This window comes from Heloderma suspectum, chromosome 2 (assembly GCF_057233095.1).
Source record: "Heloderma suspectum isolate Gila_16-S chromosome 2, 16-S_ref, whole genome shotgun sequence".
In the NCBI taxonomy this organism is placed as follows: domain Eukaryota; kingdom Metazoa; phylum Chordata; class Lepidosauria; order Squamata; family Helodermatidae; genus Heloderma; species Heloderma suspectum.
In genome coordinates this window covers 365,632,127-365,650,865 of record NC_139459.1, presented here as the reverse complement: position 1 = coordinate 365,650,865, position 18,739 = coordinate 365,632,127, and the positions used below count along the sequence as shown (strand labels likewise).

The window sequence follows — 18,739 nt, the reverse complement described above, 5'->3', positions numbered from 1 at the left end:
TGTTCAGGAGTGGCCTCCAATGCTCTGTAGAGGCTTTCCAGGAGCGGTAGGGGGAAGATGGCTGCAGGGGGGGGAGGGAACAGAAAACTTTCTTTCCATGATTTCTTTACTTTAACGTATCTTAGGATCCAAACCATTATGAGAAATTCCCTAAATCAGGGCTGTACATCCTCAGGCCTGGGTTTTTCTTCTGGCCACGCCCTTCTTCTGGCCACGCCCCTTCCCCAACCACCAGTCATTTGGTGGTTTCCTTGCTTTTGTGCAGTTTTTTCCCCATTCTGAGAGGTTGAAATGCCTCTCCTAAGGTTTAGTTACTGGCTTTAAGCTAAAATATGCTGGTGTGAAGGATTGCAGGAACTAATTCCACCTCTTCTGCAAGGTAGGACTGGCTGAACACAGCCTTCGAGTCCCTTAAACCAGTAGCCACCTCCCTAGGCCAAGAGACACTGAAATTAGCACTGAGGTTATGCAGAGAAAATCACGCCAACTAAAGGTTAGACAAATATTAGAATATACAAAAGGGGTAGAGGGAAAGGGAAGAATGGAAGTAGCAGGTTGCACAAGAGGGTACAAAGCCAAATTACTTAAACATACCAAGAGAGCCTTATAAACAACCCCCCCAAGCAAAATAATAAAGCTACCTGGCCTATCCTTAACATAGGTACCTAAGTATGGGCCTCCCAGGATCACATCCAGCCATCAGCAGGTCCAGAACTACCAGGATGAAGGGAGGCCCCCCACCTCTACCTCAGCCCGCTTTTAAAGCCTAGCCCTGGCAACCCCAGGCAGATTTCCCTTTGCCAGTCGCCGGCTCAGCTCCTGGGTGGGCTAGCCTTGTCTGTGAGATGGCTGGAACTCCCCACCAACTCCAGCTGTTGTCACTCCCCAATTAACAGGGACTGCGCCTGGCCTTGAGCGGGAGGGCCGAGGAGCCTCTAGATAACATACTATTCCAGGTGGTTGCATTAGATGAGACAACCCGGCCTACTCTCAGGATGGAAAACAAGCCGTCATTCTTGACAGCTGGAATTTTTGGTGTTTTGGCACATCCCCCCTTTGCCTTTGGCCACTTCCATCGCTGGGATGCAGCCCCCAAGAGCTTGTCTGAAATGAAATTCAACTCTTGGGGCTGAAAGAGATTCAGCACCTCTGCTCTAAATAAATACAGTGGGATACAGCCTTTACTAATGGTTCTCAGCATCACAATAGTGACAGTCAGAAAGCATCAGTACATAAGATTTTCCTTGCTGGATCCGACCAAAGTCCCAAGTATTTATTAACATTTAAAAATAAATATGCCATTTGCCCAACGTGTATTGAAAGCAGCTTACAGAGACAGAAAGAGTGATTAAAATCACAATCATAAAAAAACTGTAAAAAATAAGCAGAATAACTGATAGATGCCAGCCGGTCAAAAACATACCTCTAAATCCCAAAGGCTTGATGGCTTTATATTCTCTTTCCTCAGGAGTTTCCCTGCAGAGGTGTGTTTTTGTCTGGCTGACATGACATTGAGCAGGGCGTTGGACTCGATGGCCTTGTAGGCCCCTTCCAACCCTACTATTCTATGATTCTATGTGGAAAGTGCACTAATACACTCATTCTGAGTGGCAGAAAATCCCTTAAGTAAGAAAAGACGGAAGAGCCGCACAATGCCTTCTATTCGTTTGCGTTAAGACTCCTCTGTCTGAAAGCCTCCTTGGGCAGCGTTATAACCGAGATGAATCCAGTCTCTGGCCTTCTGGGATCTCCCCACTATTCGGATGAGCTCTCAAAGGTATGAGGGAAAAGCCGAGCCGCTCGCTGACTGGGGTTTATGATTCTGAGATGGAACAAAGAATGGTGCCTCAAGATCCCCAGCTCTGCCTCAGGCACATGATGCATTTCTTCCCAGAGGCTTTCTCCCCCGCAGGAAGTCATCTTCCATCCCCATTCTCCACACACCCTAAATAAGCCAAATGCTTCTTGCTATGAAGGGTAGAGGGATCGGGACTGGCATCAAGGGTCGACGTGGTTGGGCACCTGCCGAGGGCCCACACCTCATCAGGAGGCCCACTGGCAAGAGCCCCCCTTGAACTGCTCCTCATCACCATTGCAACCTGCTCGCTCACCCACCTCTTGCTCTCGGGCCCAGAGGGGTGCGAGCAAACAAGCGAGCAAACAACAGTGGTGAGAAGGAATAGGAGTAGCAGCCATTGCCGGCTTCCTCACTGGCTCTGTGTGTGGCAAGCATGCAGGTGCTAGAAACTGGGAACATTGGCACACAGGAAGCTGTCTTGTACTGAGCCAGACCCTTGGTCCATCTAGCCCAGTATTGTCAACACTGATGGGCAGCAATGGCTCTCCAGGGGTTCAGGCAGGATTTTTTCCTAGCTCTACCTGGAGAAGCCGGGGATTAAAACTGGGACCTTCTGCATACAAGGCAGAGCTTCTACCGCCAAGCTACAGCCCCATCCGAATTATGAAGAAAAACAACAGCAGTTGGTGATAATGGTGGTACGGGTGTAGACATACTGAGTGAGGGGGCCCATTGAGGGTGCCTTGCTCAAGAGCCCCCCAAACCTGGAGCTGACACTGAGCATCTGTATATTGCTGGGATCCCTGTCTGTGAGGGCCCAGTGTTTCTCTGTGCTGTATAGAGTGACGCAGTGTGAGTCAATGGGTGTGCATGAACACACACATAGCATGGGTCCCTTTTGGTGGGCACAGGGCCCTCAGTTTTGCCCTTCCACTGCAGCATTGACCCCAAACATAGGGTTGTCCTTCCTCAGTATGAATAATTAGCAACCATTCCTTACAAGAGAAAAATAACGGGGTGCACTTCTGGACACTGTTGGGGTGAGGGTAAAGCTGTCCCAGATAACTTGGATGAAGCTGCCTTATACCAGCTTATACCAAAACTTTGTTGTTCAGTCGTTAAGTCCATTTAGTCTAGAATAGTCTACTCTGACTGGCGACAGCAATCCTGAATCTCTGGCAAAGACTGAACCCAGAACCCTCTCCATGCAAATATGTGCTCCACCCTGGTGCTCTGGCCCACTCCATGTCGATGACCACCATTTACCCCTTCCTTCAAATGTGTTCTAGGGCTAGGCTGGAGCCAGTGGCACCATGAGGGCAGGACTTTAGGGCAGAGGTCCAGGGTCCTGCTCAACAGAATGTGGAGGAGGGCCCCCACATGCAGAGGTGCTGGCTTACCACATTCTGAAGCAAGTGAAACAAATATATGTTAGCATCTAAAGGGGGAAAGCTGTGGGGTAGGGGGCTGGAGATGTACAGAAGACAGCTGTCTATTTAAAGGCGTCCTCTATTGGAAGGCCTGTCCAGTCCAGGTCCAGTTTAAAGACAGAAGAAGTATAAGAACTGTTGCCCATGAGCACTAAGCACCTGGACAGAGGCAGGAACACATTTTGCTTGGTCTCAAGTTTCTCCCACTGTGGTGAGATGCACTATATTTCTATTTAAATGATAAGTATTATTTCTAAACTTCCTTCTATACATACAAGTTTTAGGCAAATCCCTGTCATCTTTTGTCAGCGATGGATTTCCTCTTTTGGGGTGATTCAGAAGTGACCACCCTAATAAAAGCCTTGTCTGGAAGCACTCCAGGAAAGAGGCTCCAGTTCTGGGCACCACACTTGAAGAAGGATGCAGACAAACTGGAGAGGGTTCAGAGGAGGGCAACAAAGATGATCAGGGGACTGGAAACAAAGCCCTATGAAGACAGACTGAAAGAACTGGGCATGTTTAGCCTTGAGAAGAGAAGGCTGAGGGGAGATATGATGGCACTCTTCAAGTACTTGAAAGGTTGTCCCAGAGAGGAAGGCCAGGATCTCTTCTTGATCATCCCAGAGTGTAGGACACGGAATGATGGGCTCAAGTGACAGGAAGCCAGATTCTGGCTGAACATCAGGAGAAACGTCCTGACTGTTAGAGCAATACGACAATGGAACATATTACCTGGGGAGGTGGTGGGCTCTCCCACACTGGAGGCATTCAAGACAAGGCTGGACAGCCATCTGTCAGGGATGCTCTGACTTGGATTCCTGCATTGAGCAGGGGGTTGGACTCGATGGCCTTGTAGGCCCCTTCCAACCCTACTATTCTATGATTCTATGATTCTATGAGAATGGTGTTTATGAGAGCAGGGGCCTTAAAGTTGCCAGTGAGCACCTGGACAGCAGACCTGAGTGGACACAAAGCTCATCAGCTCCCATGATGGTGAGATGCATTGTATTTCTATCTGAAGTATAGTCATTACTGCGGAATATACATTCCAGCTGTTCTCAGGAGTGTATGTCTAAAACAGGACTGAGCTCTTGTTGGCAAAGAGCCATCGGGTGGGTCCCCTCCTATATCTTCCCCACCAGCTGCACTTCCCTGATGGCAGGGTGAGTGATGGGGAAGCCACCATTCAGAACATTCCAGAAGCCCAACATGGTGTTGCTCCAGGGTGTTGTGGGAAAATTTAAAATGCTGGCTTCCCAGACCAAACGTGCTTGGTTTGTGGGGGTCCAGGACTGGAACTGGCTGAGGAAGCTGCCCAAGGGTACTGAATGCTGAAGTCAAGTCTTCTTGCATGGCCTACTTTTTAAAATTATTCCGTATTTATTTATTGTGAGCCAGTGTGGTGCAGTGGTTAGAGTATGGACTGGGACTCGAGAGATCCAGGTTCTAGTTTCCACTTGACCATGAAGCTCACTGGGCCAGTCACTGTCTCTCAGCCTAACCTTCCTCACAGGGCTGCTGTGAGGATAGAATGGGGAGGAGGAGGAGGAGAGCACTGCCTTGAGCTCTTTGGAGGAAAAGGTGGGATACAAATGTAGTAGTAGTAGTAATAACAACAACAACAACTGAGGGCAACCGAGTGTCCATTTGCTCACCCGCCCTCCGCCATCATGAGGGCAAGGGCAAGCAAATGAATGAATGGGTCCCAGTGAGGTGGAGCAGCTACTGCTGTTTGCTCAGCCCAGCCTTCCCCAACCTGATCCCTTCTTCCAGATATGTTGGACTACAGTTCCCAGCATCCCCCATCCAGTCATGCTGGCTGGGGGATGTTGGGAGCTGTACTCCAACACATCTGAAGGGCGCCAGGTTGGGGAAGGCTACTCAGCTTTTCCCTCCACAGAGGACTCTTCCCTGTGGGGATTGTTACCACAGCAACTTAGGCCTTGCACCTGTGTTTTAAAATGGCGGCAGCTCCTCCCTGGCCTCAGCACTGTGGCCTGGGATAGGCTGGTGGCTGTTGTTAAAATTTAAAGGCGAGTGTGGCAGAGCCAAAATACCCCCAGTAATAACATATTGTAGCTTAAAGCGCTTGCTGCCAATAACTAAGCCTTAGGAGAGGCATTTCAACGTTTTAGAATGGGGAAAAACTGCACAAAAGATAGAAAACTGCCTAACGATTGGTGGGCTTGAAAAGGGGGTGGGGCCGAAGGAAGGGGCGTGATCTTCTGGAGGGTGGGATTGGGACCGCAGTTGGGCCAGATTTGGTCCGTGGGCCTAAGATTCCACAACCCTACATTAACAAACGTAGGAAGAGGTGAGTATGTTTGAGAGGGCATGGTGGAAAAGTCCCAGTGTGGGTCATGGTGTAATTTCAGAAATTAAAATAGAGACTTTTTTTCATGACTCATAGTATGCATGGGGTAGGATCATGGGAGTGGACCGGTATTACAAGTTTTTATTTGCTCCCCACCTGTTGCACAAATTATGCTTAAGTTCGTTCCCTCTAGGAGGGGTATGCCAATATCCCCTTAGAGACACACAGAACTCTGAGATTCAGTCCAACGCAGTTTTATTTGTCAGGAGACAAACAGCGCTGTTCGGGTGGATTCTCGTGGCAGGTGGACACCACTCTAGGGGGGCTGAGAGTTCCCCAAATGTCATGTATGTATCATGAACACTGAAAACGTTATGGCTGCCAAAAACAAGTGATTTGGATATCCAAATCTTGCTTTGGATTCGGATTCAAGTTGAAGCGGATGAGGTCTGAATTGGTCTGATGTGACGCGGGGCTGCTTTGAAGGGTCTGAAGTGGCATCTGAAGTGAAGCGGTGGGAGGGGTCCGTGCACAGCCCTACTGGAAAGTGCTCCAGAAAGAAGGATAATTTTTCCCTCTCAAATCCCCCCATCTCCCACCCATGCTTTCCTCCCAGTTTCCCCCCTGCCCCTCCACCAGTAAGCACACACAACGCAGCCAAGACATTCATGTCAATTTAATGCGGAGGAACGAACAGGATGCCTCCGAAGCGGCTGAGCAGCGGACACAGCTCCTCGGGGTGCTCCTTGGCGGGGTGGGCTCCCGGCTCCCGGCTCCCTCCTCCTCCTCCTCAGCCTTTCTCCACAAAGGAGAACCACACCCTAGATGTTTTTAGTACAGCTTATATACATTCAGTATAATGACCTCATTAGCTATGCGGGGTGGGCCACATAATATTCATGAACTTCATTAAGCATGCGTAGTTGACATGTCTCTACGGCTGACCTGTCCTTGCAAGCTGGGCAGGAAGCGATCTAGCTGGAACTGGTTCTAACCAGCTGCAGGAGTGGCGGCTACTTGAGGTGGGGGGCTCCTCAGGCTGTACCTGATATGAAACAGACCGTTGCTGTTGGTGTCAACAAGGCAGTTGATAAGACTATCTTCCTCTGGGACTTTCCACTGTAGGAGGCTGCCTCAGATGGCTGCCAATACTTTAAGATGGTGCGTCTTTGGTTCTATGACACCTTCCCCGGGATGCTTTGGCCCTTCTAGCATGCATCGCCCATGGCTGCAGGGAGCAAGAGTTGCATAAGGACGTCTCTGCTACTGCCTCAACTATTTCTGGCCCACTTGTAGCAGAGGTTGGGCCAGAGCGTGATGGTGAATTGGAAAGCAGAGGCTCTGCCCGATGGTGGGCTGCCTGCCAGGGTACCAGCCCCTATAAGGAAGTGAGACAAAGAATACCGTGAGTTGAAAATGTATATTTTGTGATAGCTATTAAGATGCTTGCCTTCTTTAGGGCAAGGGTGGAGAGAACCTCAAGGCCTGTGAGCCAAATATGGTCCTCCAAGGTTCCCCAGAAGGCCATGCCCCCATTCCTCCAACTACTGATTGTTTTGTAGTTTCCCAGCTTTTGTGCAGTTTTCCCCCATTCTAAAAAGTTGGAATGCCTCTGCTAAGGCCTAGTTCCTGGCAGTCAGAGCTTGAGGCTAGTATTTTGACCCACCCCTTTTGCCTTTGCCCCTACTCACCACTGGAACGCAGCCCCTGAGAGCTTCTCCGAAACTGAATTTGGCCTTCAGGCTGAAAGAGGTTCCCCACCCTTGCTTAGGTCTACAGAAGGGATTTCTCTGCCCCTTTTGCCTTATAACATTTTTTCCGGCAGGTCGTAGACTCAATTCAGTCTCCACTTAAAAGAATGCAAAGTAGGAGGTGATGGGAAAGACATTAATCTGCCCGAGCTCCTGGAAAGCAGCTGCCAATCAGAGGAGACGTTCTTTGGCTAAATGTACCATTGGCCTCATTCCACCTAAGGCAGCTTTCAAGTGGCCTGTGAGTGGTTTTGATCACAGTCAGGGTCACACAAACTACTGTGATTTGTGACCAGGATGACAGCCAGTGTGGTGTAATGGCTAGAGTGTTGGACTGGGACTCTGGAGATCTGGTTTCTAGTCCCCTCTCAGCTATGAAGCTCATTGGGTGACTTTAGACCAATCACGGATTCTTTGCCTAACCTACCTCTATAAAATGGAGTGGAGGAGGACCATCTAAGCCACCTTGGGTCACTTGGAGGAAAACAGGCAGGATTTAAATGTAGTAAATAAATAAATAAATTTGGTTGCAGGTACAATTGGCTAGACAAGTCTGCAGCTTGGCTTGCTTGCATGAGCCATCTGGAGCTGTCACTCTGTAAGCACCTCTGGTGATGCAGCCACTCTCTGCTTGTGGAGTTTACTGTGCTCTGGTTCAGTAGCCTTACCTCGAACGCGGGTAGGAAATGCCTGGTGATAGTTAAAGTGGGGAAAGAGGGGTAAAAAGGACTTCCAGCTGCCAGGGTGTGGTGCTTCAGTACCATGTAAAACACCTCTCCCTTCTAGGGTTACCAACCTGTCAGAAAAAAGCAAACATTGACAAGCTGGCTTCCTTGTGCAGGGAACCTGGCACCCTCCAGCTGTTTTAGACTACAGCTCCCATAACCCCCAACCATTGGCTGGCTGGGAGTTGCAATCCAAAACATCTGGAGAGCACCAGGTTGTCTATCCCTGCTCTAGTGACATTAGCTCATGGGTGGGCAACTTGTGACTCTCCAGATGATTTGGCCTCTGACTCCTATCATCCCTCACCTTTGGCCATTAGGGTGATGGGAGCTGTAGAATACATCTGGAAGCCCACAAATTTACAGCAATCTGCAGAAACCAGCAGATGAAGCTTTTCACCACAAGATAAGCAGTTTTGTCACCTGCGAACATCTACAGATCACACTGTTGTTAAACGCAAAGGAGCAAAGGCTAAGGGGGGAAAGTGGCAAACCTACTTCCCTCCATAGCTCAGTGGTAGATCACATGCTTTGCATGCAGAAGGTCCCAGGGTCAATCCCCAGCTTCTCCAGCTAGGGCTAGGAAAAACTCCTGCCTGAAACCCTGGAGAGTCATTGCTGCCAGTCAGTGCTGACAATACTGGGCTAGATAGACCAAGGGTCTGGCTCAGCATAAGGCAGCTTCCTATGTTCCTAATGAATAATCCAATGTAAAGGAGCAAATGCAAAGCTCCTTTGCTTTTAGGAACAGCAGAATACCAAAATGTCAGGATGCGTACGTAACTTTGAATGCTGCATGTTGTTTTCAGTTCAAGATACACTTTGATATCAACAACATCCAAAATAGGCTAATGTAATTTTCAGCTGCATTAACAGAACCTTATTTTCCAAGTCGTAGGAAGTAGGAGTTCCACTTTATTCTGCACTGGTTAGGCCACATTTGGAGTGCTGTGTCCAGTTTTGAGTGCTGTGCTCAAAGAATATTGACAAGTTGGAAGGAGTTTAGAGGAGGGTAACCGAGATGGTCAGGGGTATGGAAAAGAAGCCCTGTGAGGAAACTTTGAAGGAACTGGGTATGTCTAGCCTGGGGAAGACCGAGGGGAGAACATAATAGCGCTCTTCAAATATGTAAGGGGCTGCATATATAGATGAAGGCACAGACTTACTCTCTGCTGCGCCAGAGGACAGGACTAGATTGAATGGGCTTAAGTACAGGAGGGTAGATTTTGGCTGAACATTAGGGAAATACTTAATGGAATCCATTACCAAGGGGTGGGGGTGTTGGGGTCTCCCTTGCTGGAGGCCTTCAAGGTAGAGCTGAACAGCCATCTCTTGGGAATGCTTGCGCTCTGAACTTCCTGCACTGACAGAGGGTGGGACTAGATGGTGTACAAAACCCCCTCCCACCTCTTCATAGAATAGTAGGGTTGGAAGGGGCCTATAAGACCATCGTGTCCAACACCCTCTTATGATTCTAGTATGAACTAGCATTCATTGGCTCAGTTCACACAACACAGCAAGCTCATTTGGGTTATTTAACCCACAATGAGCTGCGGCACATGCCAGGTGCCATTTTGAATATGCGACCCCCAATTGGGGTGATCAGGGGTTTGCCATGTTGTCTGAACCCAGCCATCGTGGGTTATTTAGGGTTAAACAACCTTCACATAACACTTGGTTAGTTGCAGGGTTATGCGAGGGTTGTTTAACTCTCGAATAACCCACAGTGGCTGGGTTCCCATGACACAGCAAACCTCTGATCGGTGGTGAGAGTGTTGGGACTGGGAGCTAAGAGATCCCGGTTTTAGTCCCCACTCAGCCATGGAAGCTCACTGGGTGACTTTGGGCCAGTCACAGACTCTCAGCCCAACCTACCTCACAGGGTTGTTGTTGTGAGGATAAAATGGAGAGGAGGATTATGTACACTGCCTTAGGTTCCTTGCAAGAGGAAAAAAGGCGGGATATAAATGCAATTTTAAAAAAAGGCTTATTGGGTCATAAATAACACTTGATGAGCCCGCCGTGTCCTGTGAACCAGGTCATTGAGTTTGTAAACTTGTGTCTACATTGTACCACTTCAGGAAGCAAGCCCACCTGATTGGATGCTCCTCCATACAAAACAAAACAAAACAAACCTCCCTGCATTTGGAAAACTAGAGGTCAGGGAGAAAGGTTCCAACCTAGCCTTCTCCCTAACATGCTGAGTTTACTCTGTGCAGGGAATTTTTGTGTGTAGAGAGCATCCAATCATGTGAGTTCTGACCTACAGTCTGAAGTAATACAGTCCATACAGGTTTAACCGCTGAGCCAGAAGTAGCCTCTGTTTGTGGGATGGCAGCAAGGCCTGACTGACACTCTGGAATGTACCCAGAATGCTCTGCATGGTTCTTTGGCAAACAACTGGGCCTGCAAAGCAGTACCTTGAGGACAGGAAACTTGAAATGTGTTGGTACAGCCCAAATCAAATGAATTCATTTTCTAAAAAGATGAACAATGTCCTGAAATGCAGGGAGGAAAATAATCCCCCCCCAATTCGTCGATATGCATTAAGTACATGGATTCTATCCCCTGGTCATGTACATTTATCAATCTTTTTCTAATGCACAGTGAAAGAGTGGGACTGCTGTTGTATGAAACCATTCCCACTCACAACAGCAAATTATCTGTTGAGTAGAAGGCTCAGAAATGTCATGGAACATTTTGATCCAGTCTTGGTGTACAGCCTGTTGCTCTCCAGAAGTTTTGAACCACAACTCCCATAAGCTCCAGCAATGGTCAGGGATGCTTAGAGTTGTTGTCCAAAACATCTGGAGGTTGCCTACCCTGGGATGTTTGATCAATCTAGCATTGCTAATCATTACTAAAGTTCAGGATGACTGCATGGCCACCTGGGAACTCTAGAGGGCCACATCGGGACCCCAGGCAGGCTGGATTTGGGCCCGGGGCCTAAGGTTCTGCACCTGTGCTATAAAGCAAAGATTGGCAACCTGGTGCCCTCAAGATGTTTTGGACTGCTACTCCCACAATCCCTGACCGTGGCCCAGTATGGCTGGGGCTGATGGGATTTGTAGTCCAAAATATCTGGAGGGCACCAGGTTGCCTACCCTGGTGTAGATTTCTGTGATTCGATGTCCAGCTTGAGCTCCACTGAAAGTTCTCCCAATCTCATTTTAAAAAACAAATAGGCCTGGGTCCCCCAGTCTCCCACTTAAAAGGTTCCTAATACGCACTTTAGCTTTTCTGATGACAGGGCCACCTTACAATTTCCTTTCCAGGTTCATTATCCAGCATCAAAAAAGATGAGCACAATGACTGAAGTTTCTCTCAAACTCTGAATTTTTATATGGTTTCTACTCCCAGGAAGATTTGCACTCATTGACTAAGGCTTGATTTTGGACTGCGTTTCCAGTCTGAGCAAATTCCTGGTTCCACTGCTGTCATCTGTTACATCCGCACAACCTGTGGACCCCCCACCCACTGAATGAGCCCATCAGCCATGTTATACAGCCCTTGTCTGCTTGGGGCTGCAAAATCAGGGCCACTTGTCAAGTTCTTGGCAGGCCACCATACATTGTTGCAGGCTATGCTCAACTTCGTGGATCCTAGGTTGTTTAGAAAATATGTGGTTTATTAGACTCCGCACACTTCAAGTACAGACTTTTTCCCCCCTGGGGAACATTCTCTGTCATCTTTGTTTGCAATTACTTAGAGAGTTTCCACGCAGACCATGGCAGCCCTAATAATCCACATATTTTGAGTAGAGACTTTTCTCCCCCCGGTGAACCATTCTCTGTCACCTTCGTGTGAAACTACTTTGAGAGTTTCCATTCGAAACATGGTGGGCTTAATAAACCACATTTTTTTCCAGTACGCCTTGGAGACATCCTGGTTTGTGATTTTTGTGCTTGTGCCCTCCCTCCTCTCCAGTCATTTAGGCCTATTCTTTGGCTTCTGCAAAACGTGCTAGAAAAGAAGAGGTTTCCACACCACTCAGCTGTCATACGGCATTGACTGCACACAGGTTCGTTTCCAAATAAACCTTCTACTAGGCTCTGTGTATTCCTCTCTCCTGTCCAGAGTTCTCTCTTGTTGAGCGAGGCTCCAACTGCAGCCAAAACTTTCCCTGCACCCTAATCATTGGTGTGGCTTCGCTCCTGGGTGTACCCCGTTAAAATATTTAAGGGCTGAGCTGCCACGGTGGCTTCCCCCCCTTTCGGTGCAATCACACGGTTCCTCCCGCCCTGTGTTGATTTTTTCATGCACAGCAAAGTGCAGTTCCCCAACACTACGTAGCCCACTGCTGGGGTGTTTAAGTGGCTCCCCTTCCGGCAGGTTTCTCTCTCGTGCTGGACCAGGGAGGCCCGGCGCCGGTAGCTTTTCCCACAGTCTTTGCAGCTGTACGGCCTCTCCCCTGTGTGCACCCTCTTGTGCTGGCTGAGGTTAGAGCTGGTGCTGAAGCTTTTCCCACAGTCTGTGCATTTGTGCGGCCTCTCCCCCGTGTGGATTTTCACGTGCCGGCGGAGCTGAGATTGGCATGGCCACCGCTTCCCGCAGTACGAGCATTCGAATGATTGCGTCTTGGTGGGCTGAACAAGGTCAAAGCCCAGGCTGAAACTTTCCCCGCACTCCGTGGCCATCTTTTCAGCCACATGCCCGGGAACTTGTTCTCGGGAGGGGCTTTTGCTTAAACGTACACCACCTTCCTCCCAGCAGTCAGTATTTTGTTTTAGCATCTGTCCCGGAGGGGTTTCCTGGGGTTGTTTCAGCCCCTGTTGATTTCTGGGCGTTTCATCTGCCTCAGATACCTGGGAAAATGTTCCTCTGGCAGTTTCCAAGGCAATCTCACTCACTTCAGTTTTCTTGGGCCTTTCTGGCTGAAGATTCTGCTCCTCATTCTCACTTCCTGAAACAAACAGAGAAGCCTGGGTAAATTTCCCTCAGGTCTTTCTGGCTGAGGATTTGCCTCCTCATTCCCATTTATCCATCTATCACCTATTGCAGGAGTAGGAAACTAGTTTTGGGTGGGGGACTGGAGGACCCCCCCACCCAGCCCTCTGCAGACTGAATAATGACAGTGGGCAGGGCCATATCCCCTGATGTACTTCTGTCCCAATGACAAAAAAGGGGGAGGCAGGCCCTGGTGCTCGAAAAAACAAAATTTATTGTGTTCTACGCAGTATCTCCTTCAGGAGCTGTTTCAAGCTTTTCAGTCTCTTGTTCTAAAGTGAACAGTAATTCTTTCTTCTGGATGCTTGCACATGCTACTCCTCAAGCCTATTGCTCTCACATGCAAGGGAAATAGGCTTGTGCAGAACGATCCTATGCATGTTTACTTGAAAGTAAGTGCCATTGTGTTCAATGGGGTGCATTCCCTAAGAAGGGTACAATCCTAGTGGTATGGCTGTCAGCTTCCAAACTTGGAGGCTTACAGCCATCCAATGTAGAGTGGGAGGAGCAGCTCCTCCCACTCTGTATTTTGGCTAGACAGGCTTCTTTGCCCATCTAGTTAGGGCTCTACGCAGCAGGAGGGAAGGAGTCCTGAGGATCCATTGTAAGCCAGCTTCCCCAGTCCCCTTCCTGCCCACCAGCATGCCCCCTCTCATTCTTCTCCAAGGTTGCCGATGTGGTAGGGAGGGGGCAGGGAGCTCGGACTCCTGGGTCTGAGACTGGAGCACTGACTCCGACCTTGGATCCAAGACTCCAAACTATCCTCTGGCCCCCCAGACTCTGTCTAGGGGCCATATGATTGTTCCCTAAATGAGTTTAGGGTTGCAGCCTTAATAACCAACATCTTTGGCAGGATTTCACTGTGCTGAAGAAAAATTATGCACAGTGCTTTTTTGGAGGTGAAATCTGTGTATTTTAATTTTGGTTTTGCTCTTTGGATATTGGTTTTCAGTTTGTAGAAGCCACCTCAAATGACAATTTGATGGGAAAAAAATCTTTGAAAGAAAAAAGAATGGAAGCAAGCACAGTTAGATGCCGTTAGGGACCCTCCCCATCCTCTTCGCATCACCACCCCACTGCACCACCTGCTATACCATCGCGGAACACTTTCACATCTGATTCAAATGTTAACCAGTGACGTGGGGCAGAACATTTTGCCGAAATTTGTCCAGTGCTTTATTTTTTCCAAAGAAAATGTTCCATTTCTTAAGTTCCTTACTAACAATGAATGGATTCCAATTTCAAAGGCAGCATTAGGCAGGTCTGGCAGTTTCAAAGTTGTAGATGAATGGTTGTCAGCATATCATGCACAGTTGTTTGGGTTGCTAACTTTTATGAAGGTGCAATCCTATGCATGTTTAGACAGAAAAAAAGTCCTACAATTCCCAGCATTCCCCACCCACCTACGCTGGCTGGGGCATGCTGGGATTTATACGACTCTTTTTCTGTCTAAACATGCATAGGATTGTGCCTTTAGTGTCTCAACAGTTTTCAGTACCTTTGTTTTTCCCTGAAATTCTAACAAGGTAAGGGAAGTATATGCTATTGTCTTTAATTTTTTTTACAAGTATTCCAAAAAATGTTTCCACATAACAGAACATTTAAATCACATTAAGTATGTTTTAAATCCCCCCCCCCCCGCCCCAAATATTTCAAGTTAAATACTCAGGGACAAAAAATTAACATGGGGACTTTTAAAAAGCACTTATTGTTTACTAAATTCAAATAAAATAAACATGCTCTAGGGCAGCCTTCCCCAACTGGGTGCCCTCCATGTGTTTTGGACTTCAACTCCCATCAGCCCCAGCCAGCTTGGCCAATGGTCAGACATGCTGGGAGTTGTCTTCCAAAACATCCAGAGAGCACTAGGCTGTGGAAGGCTGCTCTAGGGCATCAGAAAACGTCCCACGCAAACTGCAGATTACCCTATGCAAATTTGCATGGGAAATTTTTCCAGGAAATTCTCCAGAAAAACTCACATCCCTCATGTTAACCCTTTGCAGTCAGCTCAGCCTCATCTTCCGCCAAAACGTACCGAACAAGTTGGCTTCCCCATCGCTGCCCTGCTCGACCTCCAGGGGGAGCTGCATGTCTTCAGTGTCCAGGGAATCCTGTTCTGCCTTGGGGGAATTAACAATCACCTCCTCAAAAGGCTCCAGCTTCTGCAACTGAAGAGGGACCGCACAGTGATGGGGCTGACCTGCTCCCCCCCCCCCCCCCGTCCCCGTCCCCGCTCACAGTCAGCACCAGGACTGGCCCAAGACTTTGCCAACCAAGGCAAAGGACAAAATGGCTCCTCCAATTCCCCATATAGAAGCCAGCCAGACTGGAAGTTGAATATTACTCCAGTCCATTGCCTCCAGTATCAAACAGAGGGGAGATGAGAGAGGACGCAGAGCCATTCCACCAGTCCTTCTGAAAGACTTAATCCCGCCCCTTCCCTCCCCAGCCCTTTTCCCTTATGTGTTGTTTCTTTTTAGATTGTCAGCCTGTGGGCAGGGACTGTCTTGCTTTACTGATTATATGAAAACTGCGCTGGGAGACTTTTTGGCTGAGAAGCGGGGTAGAAATACTTTGAAAAATAATACATAAATAGTATAAGAGGCACTATGCCTCTGAAAACCAGCTGGTGGAGAAGCCCAGGAAGAGGATGCTCTTGCACTCAAGTCGTGCTTGTGGGCTTCCCATTAGGGCATCCAGTTGGCCACTGTGTGAACAGAATGCTAGACTAGATGGGCCTTTGGTCTGATCCAGTATGGCTCTTCTTACATTGTTACTTCAACACTGAAGAGGGGACAGTGTCCTCCACCACACCCAAGGGAAGCGTACTAGCTTAGGAGGTGCAGGGCAGGCTGTGCGGCACACTCAGCTCAGCCCCCCAAGACCTCCTCCCTCGCCACTCGCCACCTGGTGCCTGGCCTCTCAAATAAATGTGGTGGCACCAGTGTGGGCCAAGTGAGCAGAACATCACCTGCACATACAGAACTGTCTCACACTGCCTAATGGTTGGGCTGGCCCCGATGTGATTTGCAGGCCTAACAGTAGCAGAGATGTAGGAACGTAAACCGGAGTTTCATGGAAGAATGTAACAGCTGCCTTGCTGGATTCATACTAAGGATCTACCACGCCCAGCCTTTCCCACCCTTGCTATGCAGATCGCCGGACTACAAGTCCCATCAGCCCCAGTCAGCATGGCCAATGGTCAGGGATGATGTGGCCTGCAGTGCAACACCATCTGGAGGGTACCAGGTTTCCACCCTTGATTCAGTCCATAAGAACATAAGAAGACCCCTGCTGGATCAGGCCAAGGGTCCATCTAGTCCAGCATTCTGTTCACACGGTGGCCAACCAGCTGCCCAAGGGAAGCCCACAAGCAGGAGATGAATGCAACAGCAACCTCCCGCCCATGTTCCCCAGCAACTGGTGTACACAGGCATACTGCTTCTGGTACTGGAGGTAGCACATACTCATCCGGACTAGTAGCCCTTGATAGCCTTCTCCAGGAATTTGTCCAACCCCCTTTTAAAGCCATCCAAGTTGGTGGCCATCACTACATCTTGTGGTAGCAAATTCCATAGTTTAACTACCACTCTTTGTTTCCAGCAGCACCCAACCAAAGGTCTCCAGGAACTCACAAGCAGGATAATGAAAGAGATGGTCTTCCCCTGTGGTTTGCCCAAGTATCTGGTATTACAAACATATACTGCCTCTGGACCTGGAGTTTCCATTTAGCTGTTTCCCAAATGTACAAAGACAACGAGAGGTGTAATCCAACGGGGACATCCATTCATGACCCAGGCAGGTGTATTTCGTTTGGGCCTTTCAGGCTCTGCCAAACTGAAATGCACTCACCTGCTGTTCTCTTCTCTTCAGCCTCAGCAGGAAGTCCTCTGCCAGGGCCACTGCCTCTGTGCAGGTCTCTGGGACGCTGCCCCTGACCCAGCTCTGCATTTCATGGGGCAGGACAGCAAGGAACTGCTCCAGCACCACCAGCTCCAGGATCTCTTCCTTGGTGCGTCTCTCTGGCTCCAGCCACTGACAGCAAAGCTCCTGGAGCTGCTTGCACACATCTCCTGGCCCTTCGGCCTCCCAGTAGCAAAATTGCCTGAAGCGCTGGCGCCATGACTCCAAGCTGCCAGGGTCATCATCATCCGGAATCTCTTCTTTCACTTGGATGGAGAAATCCAGGCGGCTTTCATAGGCCTCGTGGGCTTCTCTGGGAAGGCCTGGCAGAACCTGGGTCGCACGGTCTCTTCTAGGCCACAGGCAGGGCTCAGCTGCCCCCTTGAAGGCCATCTGGAATTCCTTTGGGCTCTCCCCTGAGGGGGGCAGAGGCAGCTGTGGGGGTCTCCATCCTAAGCAAGGGGCCTGCATGGTCCTCAGGAACTCCTGCCACTGGGCTTCCCAGCACTGCTGCAGGCCCTCCTCTCGTTCCTGCTTGATTGGTCGCGTAGCCATCCCCATCTGAAGCTCTGTGCTGGTCCCAGCCTGGGCAGCAGGAAGGTCCCTTTGTCCCACCTCTGATTTCTCTCCCTTTTCAGCTCCATCCAGCTCCTGCTCCTCCGTTTTTATTTCCATTTGCACTGTGAATTACAGTCAAGGTTACGAAGATTTCTGACCTCATTTTACCATCAGCATAGCAGCAAAACTGATTCTTAGGAAAGGGCTCGGTTTTGGTAGGCTTACTTTATTTTTCAAAACCGAAGAGGAAATATTCTCAGGTGCCTAAAAAAACCTTCTATTATCCCAACACATTTTGGAAAGGCCTTTCCTTCCTCAAGGGCCAGTTTTCTTTCTCTAAATGTGTCTCAAAGAATCCTTCCAATGCTGCTTCTGTCTTAAAATGCTCCATTCTTAGAAACATTATTTTAGATTTATTTATTTATTGCATTTATATGCTGCCTTTTTTCCTCTTGCAAGGAACCAAAGGCAGCTTACATTATCCTCCTCCTCTCCATTTTATCCTCACAACAACAACAACCCTGTGAGGTAGGTTGGGCTGAGAGTCTGTGACTGGCCCAAAGTCACCCAGTGAACTGCCATGGCCGAGTGGGGACTAGAACCCGGATCTCCCGGCTCCCACTCCAACACTCTCGCCACTATACACACTGGCCACTAGATGCTGGACCGAAGGATCTTAGCCCCTCTACCCCCACCCTGCCCATGTTAATGTGTATTATTTCACTGATTTCAAAATGTGGTAAGCCAGCCATACTGTTTCTGAGAACCAGAGCCCTCCTGTGCATTCTGATGAACAGGGCCCTCGACCTCTGCACCAAAGTCCTGCCCTGAGGGCACCACTGCTTCCGAGCTTCTTTTTGCTCTGGATTTCTCTGCCACCCATATTGCTTTGCTCCTGGTTCCAGTGAAATGGGAAATGGCAGGCTGGTGGAATTCAGACACAAGGGAAGGCTTAAGGCTGGTGTGGGCAGCTTGTGTTTTTGCCTACAACTCCCATCACCCCTAGCCAATATAGCCTATGGTGAGGGATGATAGAAGTTGTAGGCCAAAACATCTGGAGGGCCACAAGTTGCCCGCCCCTGACTAAGTTGTCCCTGTTTTTCAAAGCCTGCTCTCTGTCTTTCTCCCCCTCCAAGGATGGATTTCCTTTTCCTTCTGCCTCCCTCCTTCCTCTGAATCCAAGTATCTCCTCTTCCCTTAACTCACCTTCTCCTTGCAGTCGTTGCATTGCAACCCTCTGGCAATTTGCAGCACCCCTGCAGTTGCTCCCAGGGTGAGATAAATAGAAATCAATCAACCCAGATCTCAGTAGT

General features: G+C 49.0%; 1 protein-coding gene across 2 annotated transcripts; it reads right to left on the bottom strand.

Annotated features, from left to right (window-relative positions):
• Positions 1-6,209: 6,209 nt before the first annotated feature.
• On the bottom strand, positions 6,210-18,710 carry LOC146355850 (zinc finger protein 202-like). Of its 2 annotated transcripts, XR_014787203.1 has the most exons (5): positions 18,633-18,710; positions 16,818-17,548; positions 15,001-15,133; positions 11,249-12,921; positions 6,210-6,920 (listed from the first exon to the last, which is right to left on the bottom strand). XR_014787203.1 is itself a non-coding variant. In XM_084830920.1 (4 exons), exons 1-4 carry the CDS (start codon positions 18,652-18,654, stop codon positions 12,149-12,151), a joined length of 1,659 nt encoding a protein of 552 aa, XP_084687046.1. In that variant the 5' UTR covers positions 18,655-18,710; the 3' UTR covers positions 9,747-12,148. The 2 variants fall into 2 exon arrangements, 1 of the variants encoding a protein (XP_084687046.1); XM_084830920.1 differs by lacking the exon at positions 6,210-6,920 and having other exon boundaries at positions 9,747-12,921.
• Positions 18,711-18,739: the final 29 nt, after the last annotated feature.

Coding starts and splice junctions, on each gene's coding strand:
- LOC146355850 (XM_084830920.1), bottom strand. CDS start 18,654: ATGCAACGACTGCAAGGAGAAG. Junction 15,134..16,817: donor TGAAGAGAAGAGAACAGCAG/GTGAGTGCATTT, acceptor GTCCCTCTTCAG/TTGCAGAAGCTGGAGCCTTT. Junction 12,922..15,000: donor TGGGGAAGCCAACTTGTTCG/GTACGTTTTGGC, acceptor TGTTTGTTTCAG/GAAGTGAGAATGAGGAGCAG.